At 44.5% G+C, this 15810-nt stretch overlaps 1 protein-coding gene across 1 annotated transcript in view; it reads left to right on the top strand.

Annotated features, from left to right (window-relative positions):
• LRCH1 (leucine rich repeats and calponin homology domain containing 1) overlaps window positions 1-15810 on the top strand; it is a 128576-nt gene that overhangs the window by 57158 nt on the left and 55608 nt on the right. Inside the window, exon 2 of the mRNA XM_038761643.1 lies at window positions 3504-3648. Within this exon, the coding sequence (XP_038617571.1) occupies window positions 3504-3648 (145 nt within the window). The remainder of the gene's footprint in view (window positions 1-3503; window positions 3649-15810) is intronic.

The following is a 15810-nucleotide window of genomic DNA, read 5'->3' as shown; positions in this document are numbered from 1 at the left end:
CAGCAACCAGTAATAGCATAAATAAAATTCGGGCAATGACTTGCAGTGCTCAGAGCCCAAACCCTTTAATTAGATTTTCTGTAACTGAGGTTTATTTGGTTTTGCAGGACCAGCCTTTTTCATTTCATTTTTGGAGAATATTCTTTTGAGGGTAAAGTTTAAGGATTTCTTAGTAGTTTTAGCCCATTTTTAGGGTTTATGTCGGCCATAACTCAGGATGTTGTGTGTAAAACAGGGCCCTTGTCCAAACCTTTCCGGAGCACTACTTTCCTTTTTCTTACAAAAACAAAATCTCCCCCTACAGATTGTGCTGACTGAACACCCAGATGCCATTGACTGTTTTTCTAGCTCAACTTGCTTATTTTTATTCATTTCATTGCTTTATTTTGGGGAGCTACATGGTTTGTTTTGGCAGTGAAAGGACGTATTGTTTTATTTCTGGCTTCATGCATTTCATATGGCTGATGACAATTGAAGTGTATGCATCCACTAAAAGACGGATGCTCGAAAAATGTGCTTTGTTCCAACTGTTGTCTGTGTTCTTGGGCAGAGTTGCTTTGTGAACTGACCTGCTACCCATATTGCTGTGGTTTTCAGCCAGAGAAGGGTCAGGTCAGAATATGTAGCTTGTAAGACTGCCTGAGAAGTGTAATTTAAGGAAGCACATGTCCTGGGTTGAAGTTTCTGCTCCCAGCCATCGTTCTTAGATCTCTCTGGAGCCTCTGATTTAACCAGTCAATCAAGGGTATTTATTGAGCACTTCCTGTGGGCAGAGCACTGTAATACGCTCTTAGAGAAGCCGCGTGGTTCAGTGGAAAGAGCCTGGGCTTTGGAGTCAGAGGTCATGGGTTCAAATCCTGGCCCAGCCAATTGTCAGCTGTGTGACTTCGGGCGAGTCACTTCACTCCTTCTAGACTGTGAGCCCACTGTTGGGTAGGGACTGTCTCTATATGTTGCCAACTTGGACTTCCCAAGCGCTTAGTACAGTGCTCTGCACACAGTAAGCGCTCAATAAATACGATTGATTGACTGACTCTCTGTGCCTCAGTGACCTCATCTGTAAAATGGGAATTAAGACTGTGAGCCCCCCGTGGGACAACCTGATCACTTTGTAACCTCTCCAGCGCTTAGAACAGTGCTTTGTGCATAGTAAGTGCTTAATAAATGCCATTATTATTATTATTATTATTGTTACAGTACAGTCAAGAGGGCAGAGATGATCCTTGCCCACAAGGAGTTTACAGACTAGAGCGGCGAGGCAGACATTAAAATAAATTGCCAATGGATGTGGGGCTGGGGTTAGGGTAACTATCAAAGTGCTTCAGTGGTACAGACCCAAGCGCGCACGTGACACAGAGGGAGGACGGATGGGAAAGTGAGGGCTTACGGAGGGCCTCTTGGAGGAGATACGATTTTAGTAGGGCTTCTAAGATGGGGAGAGTGGTGGTCCGTCAGATATGGCGGGCCTTCTCGGCCCCTCATCACCCTGGAGCTAAATGAAACATCTGGGGCTTGCCGTCTGACCTCCTTGTGCCACCCTGTGCCCTCCTCACCACAGCCAGGCCAACCGCGTGTCTTCCCCGCCACGCAGTAGCGGCCCAGCTCCCCTCTGCACTGTCGAGGAGACCCCAAAGCTGTCCCGCTTTCCCCTGTCCCGGCCAGAGTGAGAAGAGCACCTGCAGCCTGAAGCCTTGTAGAACCGCAGGAAACCTAGTGCCTGCGTTGCCACCTTTGTGGGCCTTGACTCTCAAGAAGTTCGGCTCCTACTTAGCTCTCTACCCAGGCTCCGGTTTTTATTCAGTGCATTGCAAGTCTGTTCTTGCCCCTTATGCTGTCTAAATGTTTTAGGTTTCATTGCAGTGAATCTGTCTGCAGGCCTCCTTGCTTTCCCCCAACCACCCGTATTGGTAGATGGTGAGCCCCTTGAGGAAGAGCATCCACGTCTAATTCCTATGCGTTTGCTCTTCTCCCGGTGCTTAGTACAGTGCACGGAGTAAGTGCTTAATAAATACTGTTAATACTTCTGTTACTTGAAAGGGGAGGGAGTTTTAGGTCAGGGAGAGGATGTGGGCAAGGAGTTGGCGGCGAAACACATGAACTTGAGGCACAGTGAGTAGATTGGTGTTAGAGGCTGGGTTGCAGTAGGAGCTCAGTGAGGTTAGGAACCAGGGGAAGAGCTGACTGGGTGCCTTAAAGTTGATGGCAAGGGGGTTTCTTTTTGATGAGGAGGTCGGTGGGCAACCACTGGAGGTTTTTGAGGGGTGGGGAGGAGATTTTAGAAAATTGATCTGGGCAGCAGAGTCAAGTATGGGCTGGAGTGGGGAGAGACAGGAGGCAGGGAGGTCAGGAGGAGGCTGATGCAGTAGTCAAGGCGGTGAACTAAATATTAAATAGGTCAGGGGAATAGGATCCTTTGATGGATGAAATTTTAGAATTAAATAAGAAACATCGGCACATCAATGTAGTATATTCCTGAAATAAACTAATCAGCTGACTTGTTCCTAACCTCTTTATATTTGTTCATTGTGCTTGACTTAGTTCTTTCTTTGACTCTGGCTTTGTGTAAAGTTTATTTTGGTTGAATTTCGAATATCATAATATTGAAAAAAATGCAACGAGTGTTTAATTACTTTATCCTTTAATTCTGATAAAAGTAGAAAAAATATTTTACTTCCTGAGTTGCTTCCCTGGTTAAACATGAACCTGATAAACTTGAACAAATTCAGGAGCAAAATATTTGCTTTTACAGTGGTCAACTATGTTTCTGTAAGTGCTTTTTTAGGCATTTTTACACATCTAGCAGCAAGTATTTTTTTGGTAAAGAAAAAGACTTACTCTGAAGCATGGTCAACACGTTTTAACATGTCACTGGAAAAATACTACATGGAGGCAAACAAACATTTTAAAGGAATTTTGTAATTTTTTTTGTCCTGTTAAACAGTTGTATCTAATCTCTTGTGAAGTGTGCATACCCTCTTAAAGGGTAGGTTATAGCAGTAAGGACCAAGTGGTTCAAACACATTCTTAGCTAGTTTACTGGGACTGTTATATACATGCATGTGCTTTTTGGAAAATATTAACTTAGATTTACTTAAAATATCATCAAATTCCATTGGCTTTTAATTGGTAAGCACAATGTCTTCAAATACAGCTGTTGACAAAGAGTAGTGGATGATGTGTAGGACATTGACATTTAAAGAAAGCACGTTTTCTTAAAACAATTGCAAATAGTTTCTTGTGCGTCAGTATAATATATGTTTAATAGCTACCCATAATCTCATGGTGAAATGTGATTCACCATCATGTGAAGTAAAGATTGGGATGCAAGTTAGTTTTAGTGGAGTTAAATGTAGTTAAAGATTTCCAGAAAAACCCCAAGTTATATTTGATGGCACTTTGTAAGGAAATGTGAAAAGTGTCCATTATTTTGCGGTAGAATATTTAGTTTCTCAAGGTTATGTGCGAAGGATGTTGCAACATTGTATTTTCTCTCTTTCTGTTAGATCTGTCGAAGAATAAATTGACGGAAGTTCCAATGGAATTATGCCATTTTGTATCACTGGAAACACTAAATCTTTATCATAACTGCATCAAAGTTATACCAGAAGCCATCATCAACTTGCAGATGCTGACTTACTTAAATTTAAGGTAGGTAAACTTTATAGATTTTTTTTTCCCTTCTTTGCTGTTTCTATTGCTGAAACAACTGATGGGTATTTAATAATTCCTTCCACATTCTGTACCTGCAGAGTGTTTTCTTGTGCTTGTATTCAGTGTTGATTATTTGTATTCAAAATTAACTGTACTGCTAGTATTGTTTTCTCTGCTTACCTTAAAGGGGCTTAAGAGATGGTGACTAGTGTCATCTGTCCAACTCCCACTCTGCCTTTAGCCCTGCAGCTTTTTACTATGGGTAGTCATTTACTTAAACTTATTCTTAGACAGGCCTGTGAGGAAGAGGAAAAAACAATTTACTTTTGCTTGCTCTGTCCCACTCCTTTTCTTTCTGCACCCCTCCTCTCTGTTTCCTCACCCTGTTCCTTTGTTCCTTTTTGTTCTGACATTCTCTACTGTTTCTTAGTGTTTTAGTGTTTAAGCGATGTTTACGTAGCAGTGCCTGAGCCCTTGGGGGGACTTCTGCTATGACGAGCCATCCTTCGATGTGGAGACGATGTTGCTGATGAGATTGTGTCCCTCAGTATGAGTGTTGTTGTGAGAAAACCTCTTGTACACTAGGCCCAGGAAAATTCATGGCTCCACACCATTAGGTGTGAACATTAAGACACCAGAGGGTTGAGGGAGAAGATATCCTACTGCCAGCACTTTGGATATTTGAGTTGTTTTTGCAGTAGTGGTGAGGGTTTTTGTTGAGGGAGCGCCCCACTGCCACCCTGGTTCCCCTGTGTCCAGTGGCACGCAGTACAAAATAGCTGACGGGGATAGACGGATCCTGGTAGAGTATATTTCTGAGATTCATCCATTTTGAAAGCCATTGTGAAGTAGGACACATCGTTAGGATTGAGTGGGTCTTTTCCACTTCATGAAAGTCAGGGAAAAAGAAAAAATAAAGAATGAGAAAAAGAGTGAGCTACAGCTGTCGCACAGCTAAGCAGAAAGGAGCTGGGCAACAATCCGTAAACAGTTTATTGAGTACTTATTGTGTGTAGAGCACTTGGGAGAGTACAATACGACAGTTAGCAGACAGGTTCCCTGCCCACAGCGAGCTGACAGCGGGAAGATCAGGTCTCAGATGTCTGCAGCCCAGGGCAGCGGCTTCAGAGGGCAGCCAGCGCAGCTTCACCAGAAAGGCGTTCTTCCCTCTGGGCCCAGCCATGAGCCCAGCCGTCGTCTTACCGCCAAACTTCCTCCTCCCAGCTGCCACCCCGAGGAGGAAGGCCTCTCCAAAACAAGGTGTATCCAGCACCTGTCTCGGTGAGGCCGTCCTTCACTGGGCCATACAGCTCTGCTCCATACCATGATAGCCACTCTGCTCATGGCCAACTAATCCACTTTCTGCAGTTGCCGCCCTCCTCTCTGGGCCAGAGCCGGGCTTATCATTGTGGAGTTCCCCGATCAGATGTGGTAAAGTAAGGACGTGACACTCATAGAGAGTGATGAAAAAGGCAGGCATTGTTACAGGTTAAATGCCCACACTCCCCCAGGTAGCACTTGAGTATGGAAAGTAGTATGTATTTTAGCTCCCTCGATTTGTAAGCTCCTTTTGGGCAGGGAACATATCTACCAACTCTGTTATGTAGTATTTGGGAGAGTACTAAAACAGTGCTTAGTACAGTGCCTGGCACATCGTAAGTGCTTAACAAATACTATTATTATTATTATTACTGTAATCAATCAGAGTTGGCAGACCAATTCCCTGCCCACAACAAGCATAGAGTCTAGCATTAGTAAGATTGCTGCTGGTAAAGAGTATGTGCTCATACAATTAAATTTTTGGGCCTCAGTGTGAGAAAAACAAGTCTCGTTGGTAAACCAAGCTTGGAAATTGTCATCCTCCAATTTAGGAATGACGTGGGCGGGAATGTCTATGCTGTCCTGACCAAAGGGTTTCACTTTTAGTGGGGGATACATAATCGTCCACATCAAAGCATTTCTTGACAAGTACAATGCACATAGTACTCTGCTAGACATTTGGGGATATAAAAAGAAAACTGAAATTCAAGACAGTCTCTAGTCACAAGGCACTCATAATCTAAGGGGAAAGGGAGGAAGGAAGTCGAACCCAACTCATCCTTAAAGAGAGCATGACACATTTTCAACTAGTGCTCTCCATAAGATTACCCAGAGCAGCTCAGTAGTCCATGTCTTTTGCCTCCTGCTCCCCTCATTCCATTCAATGGAACGATTCCCTCAGCCGTCTGAAGTTTGTCAGGGTCTTCTTCTTGACCCTCCCCTCCTTTGTGGCAGGCAGGACCCTGAGCTTTGGTGGTCCGCAGAGAGGGAGTTGTGATAAAGGGCCTGAGGCCTCAGGACACGTGAGCGGCCCGGCCCCGGAAGCCGAAACCCCTGCCCACTCTCCTCTGTCACCTGCTCACCATGAAAGCCATGTAGAAGCAGCGTAACTCAGTGGAAAGAGCACGGGCTTTGGAGTCAGAGGTCATGGATTCAAATCCCGGCTCCGCCACTTGTCAGCTGTGTGACTTTGGGCAAGTCACTTCACTTCTCTGGGCCTCAGTTCCCTCATCTGGAAAATGGGGATTAAGACTATGAGCCCCACGTGGGACAACCTGATCACCTTGTATCCCCCCAGCGCTTAGAACAGTGCTTTGCACATAGTAAGCGCTTAACAAGTACCATCATTATTATTATTATTATTATTATGTAGTAACTGTTTTCCGAAGTGGAATTATTTCTAGGAGTAATAGCAATCCCTGGCTGTTGACAGTGGAAACCATCCCTTTATTAGTACCTGCCGTTAAGGCTTCTGCTCACCAGCAAACAGTCTGCGTGATGTGATGTCAGGACAGTGAAGACTCGTTACGTGTGGCTAATAAAATGAGCTAACCTAATTTTTTGTTAGGAATGGGAAAGTTCTCTGAAGCCCCGCCCCAGCTTTTGTGGCATCTGGATTTGGGGCTGTTTGTTTTTTAATGAGAAACAAGAAAAGTCACAAGCTGTAGGTTTCTGCAGGTTGTCAACTTGCTCAATTATCCAGGGAATTTGAGGGTGGTTTTTTTGTTTTACTGTAACAAGCATAAATGTCATCTGGCGTCAGAGACAAGTAAGCCGTAGCCTGGATTCAATTGTAGAATCAAAGCAAACCTGTTTCTTCTCTGTGTAAAATCATTTTATGGTGCAATAAATTACATAACAATAATTATGGTACTCGTTAAGCCCATACTGTGTGCCATGGACTGTTTTAAGCATTGAGGTAGCTACAAGTTAAGCAGGTTGGACGCAGTCCATGTCCCACATGGGGCTCACACTCTTAATCCCCATTTTACAGATTAGATGACTGAGGCCCAGAGAATTGAAATGACTTCCCCAGGGTCACGCAGCAGACAAGTGGCAGAGCCGGGATTAGAACCCAGGTCCTTCTGACTCCCAAGCCCATGTTCTATCCACTAGGCCACACTGCTTTGTTTGATAATGTAACTGCAACTTTTCCTTGGAAAGTAGCATATTTCATTTCCCCTTGGAACCTATTGCCTGAGTTCTACATTATCCAGAAGTCCTTAGGATCGGAGTTGTATATCTCCTAACCAAATTATTATGAAGAAGGTATCTAGGAGGCAGATACCTTTATATGCCACAAGCCCCCATTGATCAGTACTTGGAGCTGAGAGTATCTAATTAGCCTGAGGAGATGTTAGAACTGTGAACCCAATCCCGTTGCGAAAAGTTTTGTGCATTTACTGCTAACGATGTTAAGCCCAACAAAGGCCCTGTACACAAGGATGGATGGCGCACTTTTAGAGTGTAGTGGTTTTAGCCACTCGACATTTACAGTGTCGAGATTATGCTGATTTAGTGTATTGTCAGTGTGCTTTTTCCTGTCATAAAGAGTCCTGCTCTAAGAATCGAGGCCAAGAATAATAAAAAATAATGAACCAGTACCACCATATGGAGTGAGCCACCTGGGTCTTTTTGGCATACAGGAAAGCCCCTTTTGTTTAATTCGTATCATAAATTCATTCAAAAAGGGGCAGGGAGCTTGTCCATCCACTCTGCATAGTGTACTCTCCCAAGTGCTTAGTACAGTGCTCTTCACGCAATAAATATGATTGAATAAAAAACAAGAGACCGCTTTTCAATCGCGGTGAAGAACCAGGGTATCTACTTGCCTGTAAGTGCCGATCTCTTCATAGAAGTGTCAGACGAACGCAAGGACAGTAGTTGATGATGTGTTGGGCCCCGAGCCCCAAAGAAACTCACACTTGCAGAAAAAGAACTTTTGGCCTTGGGCATTTTTAGGCTGTTTAGGTTTCTGATGCTGTCTGTGGGGCTGACCCACGAAATGACTTGCCCAGAATAACGATCCTTTGGGTTGAGACCTCCTAAGCAAATGGAAAGCGCTTAGTACAGAGCTGTACACACAGTAAGCACTCAATAAATACGATTGAATGAATGAAAGTCTCTGGTAGAGCCGTGCCCAGGGTGGCATTGCCACACCTGACCCAGTCCTGCCTTCTGTCCTGGCCCACTTTCAATCTTGGATCTCTAGGTGCTGAGTCCAGCTCGGTAGTAGTATTTATGCAGTGCTTACTGTGGGCAGAGCACTGTTCTAAACACTGGGAAAGAGAAAACAGGTGGGAATTAGACAGTGCCCCTGTCCCTCGAGGGACTCACTCTCAGGTTCACGTGTACCAGAAGATGTGAAGGGGCATTCTTTTAACGAGGTGGCATAGCCCTTGTGTGGAGAATTCAGGCTTGTGCAGTGCCCTTGCAGAGACTTTTGAGACCAAAGGCGTATGCACAAACCTAGTACTGGATACAAGTGAGAGGGTACCTCAGGAAACTGGAAGCTTTGGGTTGAAACAGCCCCCGAAGTTCCCAAATCTGGCTCTTTGGAGGGCATAAGAGCTGCTTAACCCCTCTTCAAAGTGTAGATTCTGGGGTAACCGTTTTGGCCTGGTGATTATAAGCAACCGGAGTTGTCTCACTGGGCTGCTTTCTGGGACACGGTATACTTTCAAGGCCGCTGGTGCCAGGCTAGGAAAGTATAACTTCCCTCTTGTGGTTTAACCGGCATTCCTGCATTCCTTCAGGGGTGGGTCTGGGAACTAATTGGATGCACTCTGAGGTGCGCAGACTTTCCTCTGCAAGACACTGTGAGCTATGGTTGGCACCAGTACTTGGGATCTCCCCAGGAGGCCTTAGATTCTTGTTCTTTTAGGTCAACCTCTATTTTAATCTAAAATTTTAATTGCCATTGGCTCTCTGGGAGTTTCATACCATCCTGAGCACATGCAACCTCTCCCCAGAGCACTGTACTAAGCACTTGGGAGAGTACACTATGCAGAGTGGATGGACAAGCTCCATGCCCATTTTTGAATGAATTTATGATACGAATTAAACAAAAGGGGTTTTCCTGTATCCTCCTTTTGCATTGAGGTCTTGAATAATAATAATAATAATAATAATGGCATTTGCTAAACGCTTACTATGTGCAAAGCACTGTTCTAAGCGCTGGGGAGGCTATATGGTGATCAGATTGTCCCACGGGGGGCTCACAGTCTTCATCCCCATTTTACAGATGAGGGAACTGAGGCGCAGAGAAGTTAAGTGACTTGCCCAAAGTCACACAGCTGACAAGTGGCAGAGCCGGGATTTGAACCCGTGACCTCTGACTCCCAAGCCTGTGCTCTTTCCACTGAGCCATGCTGCTTGAAGTGATTCCTTACAAAAGTATTCTGCTCTGTTCGCTGCCGTATTCCCCCAGAAATGCAGAAGGAATTTGAGTTTCCCTGGGCAAACTAGAAAGCAAATGGAATTCCTCCTCATTTTTACTCAGGAAGGTAAAAGTCATTCCCCTTCAACAGTCCCTTCTGCTTTCTGCTGGCTTTCTCATCTTGTTATTTGGGATGTTGTCTCACCACCCTTCAGAAACCTCCAGTGGCTACCCATATCCCTCCACAGCAGAGTCCTAAACTTTGGACTTAAGGCTCTCCAACTCCCTCTTGCCTGCCTCTGACACCTAATTTGTGCCCATCCCTCCCGCCCCCCGTCTGGATCTCCCTCCGTTTTCAGATCTCCCCAGTCTGCAGCTCTCCCCGTCTTCAAAGCCCCACCTCAAACCCCATTCCATACTGGAAATATGCTTTGATTAGATTACACCATCCCACCTGGAGTCATCCTTAAATCCAGCCACAGCTGGGTACTTAAAACCATCCTTTAGTATTTATGGTCTTATGTGATCACACTGCTTGTTTGCTCACATATTTATTCGGTGAATTCAGTCAATCAGTGATATTTATTGAGTACCGTATAACGCACTTGGGAAAGTACAGTGCCGTAGTGTGGGCAGACTTGATCCCTGCCTTTAAGGACCTTAGTAGCTACAGGGGGAGTCAGACAGTAAAAGAAATGATAGGTAAGGAAAATCGAATATAAAGAAGAATATTGACATAAGTGTTTGGGGCTGGGGTGAGTACCAAAGTCCAGCTAATGCAGAGTAGTCACAGAGGAGAGGGTGGCTAGGCCAGATGAGAGCTTAATCAGGAGGCCAAGTGATTGTAGGAGGGTTTTGAAGGTGGGGAAGAGTGGTGGTCTGTTGGATATGAAGGAGGAGGGAGTTCCAGGCCCAGGAGAGGTGGTCAGGGGCCAGAAAGACGAGATCAAGATCCAGATCCTGGATAAGTTGCACTGAACTTAAAACTTATCAAATGTTGTTATTCTGGGCTTGTGCCCATGAGCTATGGCCCAAGCATCTTATTAAGCACAAGAGTAAATAATTGCTATTTCTTATCACATTCCATTCGGGTTGGTTCAGCCTATACTTATTCCGGCTTGGCGGAAAGGATTTTTCCCCTGTAGGTATCACCTGATCACAGAGGTTGATTGAATCTTTCAGATCACCGTTTGTGCCGAAGATGGCCAGCGAGAACACAAAGGAGGCTTTGTGGTCTGGCGGACTGGCGGATAAAGCATTAATTTAGCCTCCGAGATGCCTTAGTTCTGTTCTCGGCTCTTCCATCGACTTTAGGAAAATCTTTTGCGCCCTTTGGACCTCAGTTTCAATGTCTGTGATATGGGGCCCCTCATCTACCTGCCAAGTCTCTTGTAAGAGATATTTGATTTAAAAGCCTTTCCCCACTCATACGAACCTCTGTAGAGTTTTAAGGGTGTTGGAGGTGGCAATAGGCATTGTAAATCCCGGGTGCTGTGTGATGGTGATAATGAGCTGTGCACACTCCCTGGTTTTTGATACTGCTGGTGTTCAGTTGCTTTTGTGAATTTACCCCTTTATTTTCTTCCCTGTATGAGTTGTCAGTTTCTCTCCCCGTAAAATTGAGAGCCAGGGAGGGTCTTAACTGGTGTCTTTGTACCTTATCCAGTGCATAATACAGTACTTTTTAGAACTGTGTAATAAATGTCAAATAATCAGCATCCCCAGTTAACAATAATTTGCTAGCCCTGTATTTTGATATTTCATGATAGACTATAATGAGGTTGCAGGGGGGAAAGAGAAAGTATTGGCAAACATGTAAATTGAGTGTTTTTTGTTTGTTTTTTGTTTTTTTTTTTTAAAAGGAACTGATTTGATCTCTAAAATAGGCCAGTCAGCTAATGAACCCCCAGTTTTACAATGGTTTCTCCTGCCCAATTAGGTCAGTGTAGACTTGAGGAAAAAAAATGTCCTGGGTATGGTTTCTGTTAGCCCCAGAATGGAAATAAGGTTAAAGTCCTTTAAATGGTTGGTGGTAAATTAATGTGTAATCGCCACGGATTGTACTGTTCATTCGGGATCATTAGTGCAGTTCTCTATGTCATCATCAGTCTAAACTGCAAATGACTGCTGACACGGCATATTAACCCTCACAAATGTTGTTGATGCCGAACTGGAATGAATAAATTCCGTTCTCTTCAGTTTTGTTTTGTTTTCCCCTACGACTCCATTCTTCGCACTCAGGTGCTCAGTAAGTCCCACCGACTCTCGCAGAATCCTGCAAAATGATTTTTGAAAAGTGCAGGCTTCCCAAACTCCAGCAGGCCACAGTCCGGAACAACAGCGCTTTGGTTCTTCGTCGTCGGCCAGCCGGTCTCCAGTAAGTGAATCTGGGCTCTTCCAGCGTCCCCCTTCCCACCTACTCAGGTGCCACTTAGTTGGACAACAGTCGGGTCGGTGGTGAGAGAGACAGCCTAGGCGCCTGCGCAGAGCGGGCTTGGGTCCTATAGGGTGGCAACTCCAGGAGAGGGAGGGGACTATGTGACCAGTGGATTGGGAACATCCGCCAGTGTTCATTCTGTGGGCGTGTGTATGTGTGATTAGTAATTACAGTAGTGGGGCAAGTGGTAAACATTTTCTGAATTGTTTGGTGTCCCAGGGGATGAGGCATAAAGGCCTCGCTCTTGAACAAAAACATTAATTCATTGTTGGAGAAACAAAGCAAAACCCAGACTCCATACTTGTTTGCGCTGCAGTGGCTGGAAAATTGCGGAGTGTGATGTTAAAAATATCATTCTGCCTTTGAAAGAATGTTTTTACTTTTAAGAGCCCAGGGAGAGGAAGTCATGATAAAGTATGGGAGCCAAGAATTTTTTTCACCGTGTATGAAAACCTAAACAGTGTTTTCTTCCCAAAGGTGTGTCCAGAACAAAATGTATATTTTGTTGCCCTTGGTCTAGAAGAGATGAAAGGGATTGGGGTGTTTTACGGAGGAAAAAGGGGCAATTTTGGTGAGGGAAGATCATGCAGAGGGTTGCTTTTTCTTCTGATTATATGCTGCGCTGTGTGGGCTCCAGTGCCCAGAAATTCTGCTGAGACGCTTGTTGGAAAGGTGCCATTTGTCACTGGGCTTCTGTAACCCCTGGCTGTTCCACTTTAGCTACCCGGGAGTGGACACTGTCTTGAGATGACTGAGAAAGTGTTGGTCATTTTGTCAAAGTAAGAGATTCCGCTGTTCTTGAGAACTCAACCCGCCAGATTCTCCATGTTCAATTGATGAAATGGATTTCAAAGACGTTCGTCAGAGAAATGCCCAGGATCTGACCCAACCGTTGTAAGCAAGACACCATTGCCACCCTTCCTATTTATTCCAGGGCAGTTGAGAATGCAGCCAAAATACCACCAGGGGCAAGAGGGGTTTGGATGTAGTTGTGGAAAAGAGGTCTAAGGATGAAAGTTATGGATCTAGAGGGAAGAGTCGGGGATGGCTGACGGTACATCTCAAATGAACGTCAAAAAGGCCGAGCCGTCGTCTGATTTTTCCGAGTATCCTGTTGCCTCAGTGAGAGCAGAATATGGGACTGGATGGACCATTGGCTTGGCCAGGAAGTGACATTTCTTTTGCTATAAAATGATGCGGATGTGAGAGAGAGAGGGAGAACACACATACTCAGACCAGACAGAGCTTTCTGCTAGTCAGTGTGACCAGTGGACTGAAGAGGGATTTGAAGTGCCCTTCATATCCTCCTTAAACACTGGCCCCCAGATTCCATTTCAGGACAGAATGTTCCCTGCTGCTTCAGAAGCTCTAAGGTGTATTACCCTGGGGTGGAAGTAGAAAAGAAAATGACGAAACGATATAGCAGTTATAAATCCAAACAGGTCTTGAGAAGTACAAAGCAAGCAAGTGACCCGTTCCCTGCCTATAAGAAGCTTTCACTCCTTTGGGGGATGCAGACATAAGTATTTTTACAGAGTAATCAAAATGAATAATTGAATGCACATTTGAATAAACATTTTACGTTGTGCCGAGGATGGGTGAAAGTAAAGACAAAAATGCTAGGAAGCTTCCTTCAAAGCCCTTGTTGAAGCAGCCTGTTGGTAATAGTTAAAAGAATGATAAAAACATAAATTCATGTTAAAAGAAATTAGAAAGATCCAAGTGGTTTGCAAGGTGCATATGAGTGCCCCTCCCAACAACGGCATAGAATAATAATAATAATAATAATGATGGCATTTATTAACGGCTCACTATGTGCAAGCATGGTTCTAAGCGCTGGGGAGGTTACAAGGTGATCAGGTTGTCCCATGGGGGGCTCACAGTCAATCCCCATTTTACAGATGAGGTAACTGAGGCACAAAGAAGTTAAGTTACTTGACCAAAGTTACACAGCTGACAATTGGCAGAGCCGGGATTTGAACCCATGACCACTGACTCCAAAGCCCGGGCTCTTTTCGCTGAGCCACGCTGCTTCTCTACAAAGTAGGCAAAGGCAGCTTGCTGTTGCCTAGCTTGCTCAGATAGGCCGGTCAGCCATCTCGTAGTGCCTGCCACGCGTCACTGGGGGTTTGTGAGAGGGAGTGCAGATAGCTATACAAACAATCCACCTGTGTGGGAAAAACAACTCAAGTGCGTGTCCTAACAACAACAGTGGGTCACTCTCTAGACTCTAAGCTCGTTGTGGGCAGGGTATGTGTATGACAACTTTGTTGTACTCTTTCAAGCGCTTAGTACAGTGCTCTGCACCAGTACCAATGATTGATTTGACTGACCCTTCCTCAGAGTCTCCTGCAAGTAGGTGGCTCCGGATATTGGTAGATACTGTCACTGATGAAGCAGCAGTGGATGTCCGAGCAGCAATATTTAGGATTGAATTGCTCAGCCCTTAATGATGGTTGGAAATAGTGCCTGCTTCACCAAACTTAATAATGGCCTCCCAGAGGAGCTGGCCTGGTGAGCTTAATATCATAAAGAAAACTAATATAGAGATCTATCTCGTCTGATAAACAGGTCAGGGGGTGAGTTGCACATTGGCCTGTTTGGCCGCCCTCTTAGATGTGGCTAGGACGACCTCACCAACAGCAGTAGCATCTTCAATTATGGAGGGCAACTAAGACAGGTACCTCACTCCTTGACTTGAAGCCCTTATATGCCTGACAACCTAAATATAACGCTATTGGAAATGGTTGTTTTATCATGGGAAGCACTTAGTACATCATTATTATTATCGTCGTCATCACCAGTAGTAATATGCCACATGACATATAGACGTGGTATTTTCAAAAGAAACATCTGAAAAAAGTTCCCTGAGGAAAAACCCATAAAAATCTTTTTTTCACAGTGTTATCATTCTATTGTATATAGATTTTTAGGAAAAAAAATTACCCTGCAGTCATAAAATCTTCCCCTGGATAACAGAAATTTCTGTGAAATTGCTGCTTAAAATAACCCCCACTATTAATAAGTCTTGTGCTAATTCTGTGGTTTTTGAAGAGCAGTCTTCAATAGTAACCTCTTAGCTCTGGCCTTTATTAGAGAAGGGACTCGGGAACATAGCACGGTGTTAAGGATTGCAGGGCCATTTTACAGGAAATTCAATGCCGTGTTGTTGGGAGGAAAAAATAGCCTCTCCTCCCAGAGTTGGAGAAGACGGAAAGGGAGGAAACGAAATTTGCTACGAGTCAAACTCTCTGTAACAGTAATGCCATGGTGATGTTGGGTTTTGTGGTCTGAAATGTAAAAACAAATATTTGAAAGCGGTCTAAAGGGATTTGGGTGTTAAACAAATTTGAATATTTTAGGCAGCGGTTTATGTTCTGGGAGGATTTATGAACTGGCATTATGGGAAAATAGTTCTGCTGCAACAGTCCAAATATGGTGCAGGTATGCACTGGGGAAATACTCATCCTGTTCCACCAGTAAGCTTGGGCAGCTCATTGCTATGGATACTATCTTTTTCCTTGGGCCTCTGTGCTGCATTTGCTGCCTTCCTCCTTCAGCTTGTTGTTTGTAACGAATGTTGTTGCCGTGGTGTAAAGTTTGTATTGCTGAACTGGGTGGCTCCCACCGAGGTGACTCCTTTTGGGGGTCAATTGAAGCCGTGTTTCTGGGTGGAAAATTTTTAAACTGGGGTTACTCAAAAGATGGGTCTTCTGTAGGCATACTTGGTTTTTATCTGGTTACAGTTATTTCCATGGAAATCACTAGATGTCATAAGCTTAGAGTTCAGGATTTTAGGGTTTTCCTCTTAGTTTCAGATGACTCCAATGTGAAATAGGTTATGGTTTCAGCTACAGGGCCACCGGAAGTTTATTATTGTTCTTTTGCTAGGAACAGCTTTGAGGATATGCTAAGTGCTGCCGGGTGAACCCAAATTAAGATTGAGTGAGAAATCAAGCCAGGGTTGGATTTTAGGGTAGTTTGTCTGGGGGTTGGAGGAGGAGATAGAGAAAGGTAAGAAGGG

Source organism: Tachyglossus aculeatus, chromosome 20 (assembly GCF_015852505.1).
Source record: "Tachyglossus aculeatus isolate mTacAcu1 chromosome 20, mTacAcu1.pri, whole genome shotgun sequence".
Taxonomy (NCBI): domain Eukaryota; kingdom Metazoa; phylum Chordata; class Mammalia; order Monotremata; family Tachyglossidae; genus Tachyglossus; species Tachyglossus aculeatus.
This window is presented reverse-complemented; position numbering and strand designations above follow the sequence as displayed.